The 13,238-nt window shown below is 49.4% G+C and overlaps 1 protein-coding gene across 2 annotated transcripts in view; it reads left to right on the top strand.

Annotated features, from left to right (window-relative positions):
* The window catches only part of PTGIS (prostaglandin I2 synthase), a 34,846-nt gene extending 23,847 nt beyond the window's left edge, over nucleotides 1–10,999 (top strand). For both annotated transcript variants that reach the window (XM_031433635.2, XM_064496997.1), the window contains exons 7-10: nucleotides 2,541–2,709; nucleotides 3,646–3,827; nucleotides 5,015–5,166; nucleotides 7,685–10,999. In XM_031433635.2, coding sequence (XP_031289495.1) covers nucleotides 2,541–2,709; nucleotides 3,646–3,827; nucleotides 5,015–5,166; nucleotides 7,685–7,829 — 648 coding nt within the window. In that variant the 3' untranslated portion in view covers nucleotides 7,830–10,999. The remainder of the gene's footprint in view (nucleotides 1–2,540; nucleotides 2,710–3,645; nucleotides 3,828–5,014; nucleotides 5,167–7,684) is intronic.
* The last annotated feature ends 2,239 nt before the right edge of the window (nucleotides 11,000–13,238 follow it).

The following is a 13,238-nucleotide window of genomic DNA, read 5'->3' on the forward strand; positions in this document are numbered from 1 at the left end:
CCCAATTCCTATTGACTGACAGTGTGGTGCGAGGTCCACAAGGTGGCGCACGAGAGTCGCTGAGCACGGAGTCTGATCACAGTGAGCGCCCCCTGGAGGTCACCTACTGCCATTCACAGAAAAGTAGAACACAGGCGCTGCTGGCTGGTGGACTTTGCGGCGGGAGGGAATAAGATTAGACCGGAAATGTCATCCTGGGTAAACTGAGGCAGGGCCTCACGGGAGAACACATCTTCCAGGGTAGTGGATTAAAGATCTCTTATGGTTGTGTGGTCATGCACACACACAGACATGCACACTCACATCTGTGCAGATGGGTGGAAGGCAGTCTTTGTCACCTCCCTAACTTGCCACAGCTTCTCCCTGGAAGCAGAGTTAACTGAGCAGCCTCTTGTTCCACTCCTGCTTTCCGGTTAGTGAGTGGTGGCCCCCATCTGACCATCCAGGCAAGATGAAATGGCCTTGGCATGGAGTTAGCCCAAAGCTGAATTATTTATCACCTACATGCCCCTGGCTATTTAAGTGATGGACAGCAAGTGACCTTGCTTTGTCTCAGGCAGCCCTGAGGTGCTGGAGGAAATCTCAGCGAGAGTCCAAGGCCCCCATCTGTTCTGAAACCCCCGGGAGAGGGCTGGTGGAAGGAGGGGACCAGATTTGAGCACCTGCTCTGTGCTCAGCCTCTGGGGCTCGCTTGTATTCCCTGAGGCCGCCCCAGGTGTGGCCATGTTTTTATCCTCATTTTACCAAAAGGGAGGTTCTGAGACCCAGAAGGGGGAGTGGCTTGTCCAGAGGCACAGGAAGTGGGCAGGTGAACCCAGCTCTGCCTGGTTCTGATCCTGGTTCAGGGCTCTGCCAGCCCACCTCCCAGGCTGCCTCGGAGGCCCCTAGCCCAAAGAGACACAGGTGTTTACTGGACAAATACCACTGAGCCCTCACTACCTGCTGGGCAGTGGGGAGGGACTAGGGACTGCTTAGTTTTCCTTTTCAGTAAAAGGTGTGCTAACGGTGCTTGCTTGATGGGAGGATTGGACGAGGGAACCTGGCACCTCCTTGGTGCTGAATTCATGGCAGCTAAAGAAAGAAAGAAAATCTGTTTCACCACCACTGATGCTTTAGTGCATTTATTTACCGCCTCTCCCCCTCTCAGCTTCTGTCCCAGAGGCAACCTCAGCTGCCAGGTTCTCGAGTTTCCTTCTAGAGATGGTCTGTGTTTCTTCATATATATCCCTCTTTAAACATAGACACAAATAGCAGCACAGTGAAGCCCCTGTCTTGGCTACAGTCCCCTATCAGAGTCAGCTCCTTTTTAACAGCGTCCAATGTCATTATCCTGTGGACAGATCATCATTTATCTACTGATCTCCTATTGATAGGCATTGAGGTTGCTTCCAGTCTTTTGCTGCTACATCAGCACTGCTGTAAATATCCTTGTGCAAATGCCCTTTGGTCCACGTGCAGTTATGTCTGCAATAGAATTTCTGGATAAACATGACATTTAATGACTACTTAATGTTCCACTATTAAGATTGGCTAGGATAGTCATTTACGGTAGACAAAAATCTTCCTCCAAATGGAGGTGAATTGGTATTCCACCTATGTCTAGAGTTCACTTAAGGACACCCCACACACATTTTAGCCACATGCTGAATAACAGTCTTAAAATACTCAGCCAAGGTTGAAGTCTTAGAGCAAGAAATTTTATCCATTTTTCTGATTACTTAACAACTGGGACGTTTTACATCACAGGCATCACTGATCCTTGCTGCTTTGCTATATATGTACACAACACTCAGATATTTGAAAGCCAACATTCACATGTTGTATCCATTTGCTATTGTTGCGTAACGAACAACCACAAAAACTCAGTGGCGTACCCCGATGAGCATTTCTTTAACTCACCTGTCAGAGGCTCTGCTGGGAATCAGCTGGTCTAGACCGGGCCGAGCTGGACAGCTCAGCTCTGCTCCTTGTGCTTCTCATCCTCCTCTTGGGACCAGCCGGCTGCTGGGCAAGTGGACACACAAAAGCTCTCTTAAGACCTAGACTTAGAACTGCTGGTCAGTCAATTCTGCCTCATTCTATTGGCCAAAGCACATCACATGGCTGAGCCCAACTCCAAGGGGCTGGGGAAATACACTCTGCCCCTTTAATGGGAGGAGGTGTGGAGTCACATGGTAACATGCACGGATAGGGGAAAGGGTGGGGAATTGGAACCAAGGACTCACCCTCAGACGTTAACAGTAGCCTTAATTGAGAAACTTTGTTCATATTACCAGCATTTACACTGATTAGCTTTGGAGATGACCTGTGTGACCTCAGATCAATGATTTTGCTCAAGGTCAGGGATGCCAAGAATGGCCTTGAGGTAGGCATTGGGCTACGCCAAAGCCACAAAGCGTGTTTGGGCTGCGTCCTGAGGCTGAAGAGTCATGGGTCAAGCAGGGCTGGGAGCCCAGGCCTGTGTCCATGGCACAGACCCGTCAGCTCTCACCCCAGCTTCGCCCTCCTGATGGTGTGCTGGGGGCTCCTCCTCAATGCAGGGGAACATGGGGCCTGCTGCCTTCTGGCTCCTGCTCTTCCTCCTCAAGAATCCCGAGGCCCTGGCTGCCGTCCGTGCGGAGCTCGAGCCTGTCCTCTCTCGAGCGGAGCCGTCCGTGTCGCAGATGACTGCCCTCCCACAGAAGGTTTTGGACAGCACGCCTGTGCTTGGTGAGACACACCCTCTGAGACGTTCCCAAAGACTGGGTCATCGTGGGCCCCCAAGCCCCACCCCCCAACATGGGCTCCCGTCGTCCAAGTTGCATCAGTCTGACCGAGAGTCCTCCTGCCTTCATAGACCTGACATCTCCATGCCCTGGTCTGCACTATCCAAGGCTCATGGTTTCAGTGGGAGATTTTTGGTTGCAAGTGGCAGAAAGCCTAACTTAAACAGGCTGAAGCAGAAAAGGGACTTTGTTTGGGGGCAGGTAACTAGAAAGTCCAGAGGGACTGGCTTCAGGCACAGGTGGATCTAAGTAGTTTAACAAGACCATCAGATCTCAGTCTCTCTCCATCCTCAGCCCCGTTTTCCACTGGGTTGGCTCTGGGCTGACTTGTTCCTGGCCTGTGAAGGTGTGCTTCTCTGCAGTGTCCCTACCCAGAGTCCCAGGACTGTGTCCAATTGGCTCTTTTGGGGTCATTACCTATCTTGAACCCATCATGGGGTTCAGACGGTTGGGATGCTGTCATCAGCCAGTCACAGCCCAATCCAAGGTGTTGAGTGTGGAATCAACAGCTTAACCCCTTAGAGTGGGAGAGGGGGTGGTCCCCAGAAGAAAACCAGGGAACTGTTTCCAGAAGGGGAATGTATGCTGGGCAGGCAGACACAGCCAATATTCTTGGCCCTGCTCTCTCCCTAGCCTTCCCTGACATCTCCCTGGCTCCCACCATCCCTCACAGCTTCTTTTAGGGTGAGATCCAAACCCTCACATCCAAGGTCTCTGAAGAGCATGGCAGTCACATCTCATCACTTGGCCTGTTTTGGCCTTGCTTTGTGGTGGTGGACAATTCATACACCCTCTCCGAGCCTCCCTACCTGCCTCTGTAAAGTGAGGCCTGGAGGTGGCATTCCAGTGGCTGACTCTCCCCTGTCCCTGCCCCGTGCAGACAGCGTGCTGAGTGAGAGCCTCAGGCTCACCGCTGCACCCTTCATCACCCGCGAGGTCGTGGTGGACCTGGCCTTGCGCATGGCAGATGGGCGGGAATTCTCCCTGCGACGTGGTGACCGCCTCCTCCTCTTCCCCTTCCTGAGTCCCCAGAAGGACCCAGAAATCTACACAGACCCAGAGGTAAAAGGCATACCAGAGATCATGGGGGCAAAGTCAGTGCTGGATCTGAGTGGCAGCCCACTTCTGCTCTTTGCTGTGTGACCTTGCCCAGATTTCTTCACCTCTCTGTGCCTCTGTTTCTTCACCTGTAAAGTGGTCGTTATAAGAGCACCTACCTTGCTGGGTTGTCAGGAGGATGAAATGTGATCATGTAAGACATCAAAATAGCACGAGGCATACAATGAGTGCTTTGCAAGGGACAGCTGAGCAATTCTTCCTGATTTCACAATGTTCTAATGTCAGCTTCTCAACACTTTTCCCTCTCTCTGGACTTCAACATGGTGCAAACTTTCACAACAGATGTAAGTGCTCCCTGCGTGCCAGGCTCTGTGCTGTGCATCCATCCATCCACCCACCCAGCCATCTATCCATTCACCCAGCCACACATTCATCCCTCCCTCCCTCCATCCATCCATCCATCCACTCACTCTTCCATCTGTCCATCCACTTGTCCATTCACCATCCTTCCCCCCATCTTTCATTCAGCACCTCACCTCCTCTGTACAACAAGCCCTGTGCTCAGATAGTCTTCACATCACCACTCTACACTGCAACCAAAGGAAACTGGCATTCTCTTTTTTAAAAAAATAATTTTATTTTAAATTGCAGAGTAATATATATTTATAGAAATACGTAGACATATATATTTAAAAGTGGAGATTTGTCTTCGTTCCCCTTCCTCTCCAGTTCCACGGGTTCCCTAACAGTGGGTGGAAGTGTGTCCCTCAGATAATATCATGCTTTTACAGACATACCCACAACACACTCACACACATACGAATAGGCAGGTGTGTGCACAGGATCACACAATACGTGCTATTCCAAAACTTGCTTTTTTCACTCAACAACCAGTCTTAAATGTTCCTTCTGTGTCAGCATGCTCAGACCAAGCTCAGCCTTGTAAACAGCTGCCGTAATTTTTAACCAGTCCCCTATCAACTGCACTTCACCTTCTTTCCTGTTTTCCTCTCTTATACATGCGAGTGTGATGAACATCCTTGCTCATTTTTCTTTGTGCAGGCGTGTTTTGAACCAAGGACCTCATGCATGCTAAGCACGTGCTCTATCACTGAGCTATACCGCCCCCTCGTGCAGGCATGTTTTGATTTTGGGGGTGGCGTCAGAAAGGGACTTCCCTCCTGTCTCAGGTATTTAAGTACAACCGATTCCTGAACCCTGATGGATCAGAGAAGAAAGACTTTTACAAGGATGGGAAGCGACTGAAGAACTACAGCATGCCGTGGGGAGCGGGGCACAACCAGTGCCTGGGCAGGGCTTACGCCACCAGCAGCATCAAACAGTGAGTACCCGGAAGGGGAGCCGAGTGCCTCGTAAATTCTCCTCCCTGGGCCCACGAGCCTTGGTCCCCTGATCACAGACAGATTGAACCAGATATTATGACATCACCCTGTCCTTCTGTCCAGCTGGGTAACCTCTGTGCCTCTGTTTCCTCCACTGTAAAGTAGGGGTACTGATCAGACGACATCCTAGGGGTGTTGGAACACATGAATTGGACCTTTCTGGGTACTTACCCCACTGCCTGGTTCACAATAGGTACTTAATAAAAGTTAGTTATCATTGTAATGACGAATACCACTATTATTAATGTGCGGGCATTATGCTGGTGAATGGACACATTACACTAACCGTTTGGCCTCAGTTTTCTCAGCAGTCAAATGGAGATCATAAGACAGCCGGTTCTGCTCTAATGTCTCACCGGCATTCCTAAAAATCACTGCACCACGGGAAATCACACAACGAAAAGCACAGGATTGTGCAGGAGATGGGGGTGGGGCCCAACACTCAAAAACGTCATCAGTGACACACAAAAAGATACGCACCTAGGAAGATATGGTGGTACAGGCTCACACGTGTTAAATGGAATAAATAGAAACACCTCAGTGTTACGTACAATAAATATGGCGCTTTACTGTGAAAACGACCTGAAGTTTGCCGTGGAAGCGGGTGTTGGATGGAGCTGTGAGCTGCAGTGAAGTGTGGAAGGAGGGGTGTCTGAGATCAGATGCCTGCGGGGAATGGCGAGGCTCACCACCCACCCCGTGAGCTGAGGTTGCTGGTGGATAGAGTTTAGGTGTGTGCGTTTTATGAATTCCTGCTCAGCTGGGTTCAACCGAGTGTGGTTTGTTATTCTCCTAGTGTTTCTGGCAGATGAAATGACACGTAAGGAAATGTGCAATTTGCATTATGCTTCGTTCGTACCCTAGTAGATCAATGCCACTGGAATGAATTCATGTGTTCAAAGCAACTATGGTAGCAGAATCGACTGCATTTCCTACTCCATGAAGTTTTCGGAGGGATTAAAAAGAGATGATGGATATGAAATGCTTAGCACAGGGTCTGGCATAAAGTGGTCAATGAATTAGTTAATTTGTTGTTCTTTTTGGGTTTTTTTGGTCAGGGAAGAGCTAATTAGGTTTATTTTTTTAATGGAGGTACTGGGGATAGAACACAGGACTCCATGCATTCTGGGCATGCACTCTACCACTGAGCTATGCCCTCCCCCCAGTTTGCTGTTATTTTTGTCTCACTTAATCATTATGGTAACCTTCGAGGTGGTCAGTTTGTCACTGACGCTAGAGGTCAAATCATTTGTCAAGGTCAGGCACCTGGTAAGTGGAGGTACCAGGATCCAAATCCAGGTGTGGGTACAGAACCACCCCTCCTCGTGTAAACTCATCCTCTACCGTCCTGCAGCTTCAAAGCTGGAAGGGACACATCTCACCTCTTTGACCCTCTTTGACCAGACAGGGAAACCAAGGCCCCGAGGGGGAAAGAGACCTCACAAGGGTCACACGCCCTTAAGAGACGGAGCCCAGGTCTGCCCCCAGCTCTCCTTCCCAGGGCGCTGATGTTTCTTCCCTCGTCTTCCCTCTTTTCCACTTGTTCAGTAAAATTAAAGAACCCCTGCCGTGTGCTCTGTCCCGCATTGGGCACCTGGGTCGCGGTGAGGCGGGTAGGACCCAGAGCAGTAGAGGACCCAGTCTGACCTTTACTAGCACAGGTGGTGGTAAGATCGCAGGTGGGCAGGAACCAGGTAACATCAGCTGGGGCCGCCACCACCTTTACGGGCACGCCGATTACATCATCCGTGGGTTTGTGTGCTTGTTAGGACAGCTTTCCGGAAGATGGCAGCAAAGAGTGCCTGCCTGTTCTTGCAGAGTTGGTCTATTCTAACAGTTTTCCCACAGTAAGATGTCTTGAGGGAGGGGTGCCTGTTTCTGATCTCACAAAGGCAGCTACGGTTTAGCGTCAGCCCTAAGGCAGAGAAGGGGTGGGATGAGTATGGTGGAAGAATCAGGAAGGGTCACTGTCCTTGTTAATCAGGAGAAGCAAGGCTCTGCTGCTGCAGCAGACAACCCCCAAGTCTCACTGGCTTGTCCAACAAAAGCTTGGTTCCCACACAGGTCGGCTGTAGGTTTGGGGGGGCTCCTCCCCTCCGAGCAGGGACTCAGGGGCTGGGTTCTTTCCATCTTCCCCGTTCATCATCTCAACGTGAGGCCCACACAGCTGCCAGGCAGCAGAGAAAGCTGGAGTCACGCACTGGCTCTGAAATGCTTTGGCATGGAACTGACATAGGACGCTTCTGCCCCCAGCCCATCTGCCAGGACCAGGAACTCATGGACTTTGGTGAGCAGGAAGCACTCGTGCTCTGCTCTCTCACCTTCCTTCTCCCACCTTTCCCGAAGTGAGAGCTGGGCTCAGACTCAGGAGGAAGCCATCGCCTTCCTGCCTGAGTCCGGATGACCACCCCCCCCCCAACCCTCCCAAGTCACACCTTGAACGCTGTCTCCCTGCAGATTCGTGTTCCTCGTGCTGCTGCACTTTGACCTGGAGCTGATCAGTCCGGATGTGGAGATCCCTGAGTTTGACCTCAGCAGGTACGGCTTTGGGCTGATGCAGCCAGAACACGACGTGCCCATCCGTTACCGCACCCGGCCGTGAGCTCCGGGGCAGACGGGGCTCCGCGGGTGCGCGCCTCCACCCAGCCCACCGCCCATTGCCCAACTTTCTGTGCCTGCGTTGGGCCTGGGTGCAGAGCTTTGAACACCCAACAGTGCCACCATTACTCCTTCCCTGTTGTTTTGTTTTGTTTTCCTGGAAGGCTGTGTCTGGGGGAGGGGAAAGAAGGGAAGCTGACAGAAGGGGGACAAAGACACCCAGAGCTCTACAGATTATCTGCTGCAAAGGTTTAGTTTCAAAATGAGGCTCTTTCTGCTGCCAGCGCCCCCTTGCTCCTCTCACCTTTAGGATATCTGCTAAAGTGAGGGCAGACAGGGCAAAACGAGACCTCACTGCTCTGCCCTCAGCCCCTGAGGGGCCGCCGTCCAAGCCCCTGACAATGGTGTGGTTCAGGGCTTAACCAGTCAAAGCAGATGCTGGCCAGGAAAAGGCCATTCAGGGCCTAGCAGTGTGTCTGTTGAAATAAACTCTGTCCCAAAATTCTTATTAAACTGCCTAAAGCCAAGGAATCCCTTAGGTTCTGCTTTCCTAGGTGCCCCATTCGCTAGACACTTCCTGCTTCTCTCTATTCACACTGATCCTTGAGAAGACACGGGAGGGTGTCCCGAGGCTGGTGCACCCACAGTGCAGGGCGGGAGCGCCCGCCAGATGCTGGGCTCTGAGCAGCCGACTTCTCTGCACTAGAGTTTCGGGTTTCAGAGGGGATGGATTTTCCCAGTGCTGGGACTCCAGCAGGGAATTAGCAAGACACAGTCCAGATGGGATGGCCCCCGTGAAAGGAAGCAGCCAGGGCTCCTGGGACTGGTCAAACCAAAACAGAAAGAGGACGTATTGGCTTCCTACACTCTAGCCCAGACGCTCCAGCTGTGGACACCCTGCAGACTGCAGACCTGTTCTGTGTGGCCTACACTTACAAAAATTACGTCGCTATTATCTTATCACCTTTGGGAAAGTTGATTCAAAATGTCCAGCTTCTCTTGAAAACTGGAAAGATCTGTCCACACTGGGCATATTCCCAAGGACAACCATGGACCAGAGCTGAGTAGCAGCTGCCTCCCTCATCTGGGGCAGTGCGCTCTGGTTCATCAGGACCTTTACTTGATCTGCTTCTCCATTCATGGTACCTCCTGTTCCTCCAAAAGCACTCATGTTTGAGAACCCTGTTCCCACTGTTAGAGGTGATATTGTAGGAGGTGGTGGGAACCTGCTAATTGATCCTCAGACCAATGGATCCTATCCTAAGTGTACTCCCACCTTGATCAAAAAGATCAATGATGAAAACTTGCTTCTGTTTTACGGGGGAAAAAAACAGATCAAAAGAAAAATTACCTGGAAACCTTTATATGATGCTAAGTATTACTAATATTAGGTCCTGTTCATTGAGGACACTCTAAATGCCTGTGACAGGAACAGCAGACACAGTATTTCTACTTTGTCATATCACCTCTGTGAAGAGAGGATTTATGGATGAGGAAATGGGCTCAGAGAGGTGAAGTGACTTGCCCAGGGTCACACAGCTTGTAAACTGTTAGAATTCTGCAAACAGACTTACTGTCAGTCGCAAATGCTAGATGGGCAGCTCTGTGCTCCATGGGCTCAAGGAGGTGGTGGAGGGGCCGTTCTGCTTGGTGTCAGGGAGCCGACAGAGCCAGAGGCACCTATAAGTGGATGCATCCCATGAGACGTAGACACACATACACACACATAGCCGGGACCCTGTAGCTTTGGCTGGAGGGAGGAGAGAGGACCTGAGATCTCTGAATGTTCCAGGGTCTTGTCTCTTCTTGGAGTAGCACGGGGGCTTGGGGGTTTCCCTGGCCTTCAGCCTCCAGGTGGCCTCAGGATTCCCAGACAGATGCTATGATTGGCAGGAGGCAGGATATCCCCAGGGAAACCCATCTTCACGCCTGGGTGACCCCCGCTGCTGCCTGCTTCTTAACTCTGCAGGAAATCAGGGCTGGCAGCCTCCTGTGGGAGGATGGAGCCGGTTTCCATGGCAACCCTCAGCTGCCTCATCCTGGCTTGGAAGGGAAGGAAGGAGGCCAGCAGAAATAGCTCCAGGAAGATCTCTTGTGCGTGGCTGCTACCCTGATGTGCTGGGGAAAAGCCCTCTGACTTCCCCTCCCAAATCAGGGCTGCTTTGTCACTGAGACTACAGTCTCACTGATGTTCAGAAAAGGGCCTGTTCTTTTTAAAGGTGGCACTTCCTTGGAGCCACAATCGTAAGGAAGAGACGAGACGATTCTCCCACCAGGCAGCTCCAGTTCGTACTGGAGATATTGAAGTATAGTTTGGGAGATGAAGCTTTAAACCCACCCTTGTTTTAATCTTTATTAACTTTCTTTTCTTTTTTCTCCTTTTAAAAACTATAAGTTATGGAGAAAGAGGGAGAGATGAGTGGGTTAGCCCCTTGGATCTGGTTACTTAGAGGAAGGTACCCAGACACCATTGTATTTCTTCATACCTGCTTTAGAATCACAAAATTGCAGAACATACATTAGAAGCCCTCATAGGTTGATCTAATGCAGTGTTTCTTTACCATTGTCATGATTATTATTTTTTGCTGTATTTTGTATTGTTGTTTATCAGACATTTTCCTTTAAACACTCTTTTTCAACTTAAATATGTTTAAAAAGGGAACTTTTTCCACTGCCGGTAACTGACAACATGTATCACTTGCTGCCAAAAATAGAAGGTGACTGTGAAAAATAAATCTGCTGGGGAGGGGTCCTCCATGAGGAGTCACCAAGGCTCAGAGCCTGAGATCTGTCTCTTCTCTGATACAAAATGAAACAAGTGTTTCAGTCGTGTTAAAGCCGCGCCAGCACCACCCTGAGACTTTATCCTTGACAATCACGGGGTGGAAGGGACAGGAAGAGGAGTACGCTGCCCACCTCTTGGGTGTGCATTACACGTGGTGCAAGGGCCATCCAGGGTCATCTCCTCCCATCAGTGGGTCCCGCCCACAATGAGCTGGTGACTTCCTACCTGCCCATTCTCCAGATGGAGAAACAGGCTCTGAGAGTTGAACTGTCTTGCCCAGTGCCATTGATTTGGATGTTTATTGGTTTGTTTTTTTTAAAGACAGTGTTTTGTGAGTAGCAGTGATTGTTCCGCCTTGCTATTTTAATAAAGAGTTCTATTTTCATAAATTGTTGAGTGGAAATGTGCTGAAATATATTAAATCATCCTTGTTTGTGGAACTGCCTCCGAGTGTGATTCGGATTGAGTCGGCTGTGTCCAGAATGGTGAGGTTAGTACCTAGGAAGGGACCACAGAGCACCTACTGTGTGCCTGGCTCTGGGACAGGGCCTTTCATAGACAGAACCAAGTCAGTCCTCCAGCCACCCTCCAAGTCATACATTGTTATCTCCATTTTTACAGAGGAAGAAACTGAGGGTCAGAGAGTGAAGTGGCTGGTCCAGGAACACGTGGTTAATAAGTAGTAGTCACAGGGCTCAAATGCAAGTCTCTCTGCCTCCTGAGACCGTGTTCAGAATCTTTCTATCAACAATCCTCCTGATGGCAGAGGAGGGACTGGATGCCCATCGAGGACCCTGGGGACGAGGCTCACAACCCAAAGTAAGGCAAGCAGAGAAAGTCTCTTAAAAATCCACTGAATGTTCTCTGTCCATGCAAATGTATGCATGTGTTCTAATATAAAAAAGAAGAGGAGAAATGAATTAGCTTTAGGAAAAATTGCAAAGTGTAAATTGGTTTTTTTCTCTCAAATCTTTGAGTGAAAATAATGTCCTGAGGCAAATGTCCCTCACATCAGTTTCCTCGTCTGTGGGGGGGCCATGGAAGCATATTTGGTGGGATTGGATTTGACTGTGAGCGTAACACAGCAACATTTTACACATTAAAATGTTTACATTCAACACAGCAGCCATTTCTTTCTCTCTCATGCAGATACATGAGACCAGAGGTGGTGTGGCACCTCCACAGTCAGCAGACCTCTTCCTTTTGGTCCCTCCAGCATCTGTAGCCAGTGCTTTCCACCTCAGGGTCCAGTATGGCTGCTTGAGCTCCAGCCATTTTGTCCACATTCCAGCCAGCAGTAAGAAGAGAGGAGCAAAGAAGAAAAAAATCTACTGCTTCTCTCCTACTGGTCACAATTTAATTATATGACACTCCTTACTGCACAGGAGGCTGGGAGATGTAGTCTTTCTCTCCAGGAGACCAGTACATGCCCCTGGAAGGGCACTGTATCTCAGCTTGAGAAGTGCTACATTATGCTTTCCTGTTTACCAGTCATGGTCTGAGCCACATGCAAGGCCAGAAGGACAACACTTGGCTTCCCTGAGCCATTGACTTTATATCAGAGGTCTGTAACTCCAGGACTTTGACCTTTCAGACTCCCATACCATAAAAGTCAACAGAAAGACTGTAGGGTTTTATTTTGCCAGGTAAAGACATTAAGGAATACATTTGTCATTTACTTCCATGGTCCATCTACAAAAGGATATTTGAATACTCCTAACACAGAAAGGTAGGTTCCAGATCAGAATTAATACAACCACTCAAAGAGTCGATATTAAATGGCCCCAAAGAGGAAACAACCCAAGTGTCTATCAACTAACTGATGAGTAGATAAACACAACATGGTATATTCACCCAATGGAATACTATTTGTCAACCAAAAAGAATGAAGTACTGGTATATGGTACAATATAGATGAATCCTGAAAACATATACTAGGCAAAAAAAGCCAGTCACAAAAAGCTACATATTGTATGATTCCGTTTATGTGAAAAGTCCAGAACAGGCAAATCAATAATGTTAGAAAGTAGGTTAGTGATTTCTAGGAGTTAAGGGGCAGAGGGATGGGGAGAAATAGAGTGACTACTAAAAGGCATGAGGGAGGGTGCCTGTTACGTATTGTGCTTAAGTTCAGAGGCTCTGAGCATAGCAGAAACTGAGCCTCCAGAGCCTCGAAAACAGCCTTTTACATCCTGAAAGTAAATATCAGATCAGATACTCCCTTGCTTAAAAGCCATCAGTGCTCTTGCCATGAAATCCAAACACCTGCAGACAACCCTCGCCTACATGGTTTTTCTCTCCTCCTTTGTTTTTCTCTCCTACTCCTTCTCAGCCCACTCTTGCTCTCACACACTCCACCCTGGCCATACCTGCCATCTTCCATCTCCTTCAACCTTCCCTCCTGCCCCAGGACCTTTGCTTCTGCTCTCCCTTCTACCTTTATGGTTTGGTGATCACTCTAAGACTCATCTGCATCATCACTCTCTCAGGGAGTTCTTCAGCTGAAGTCACTTCATTATTTTCCCCACTATTCTTTTTTGGTTTTTTAGGGGGGGGGAGGTAATTAGGTTTATTTATTTGTTTTTAGAGGAGGTATCAGGGATTGAACCCAGGACCTTGTGCATGCTA

Source organism: Camelus dromedarius, chromosome 18, assembly GCF_036321535.1.
Source record: "Camelus dromedarius isolate mCamDro1 chromosome 18, mCamDro1.pat, whole genome shotgun sequence".
Classification (NCBI taxonomy): domain Eukaryota; kingdom Metazoa; phylum Chordata; class Mammalia; order Artiodactyla; family Camelidae; genus Camelus; species Camelus dromedarius.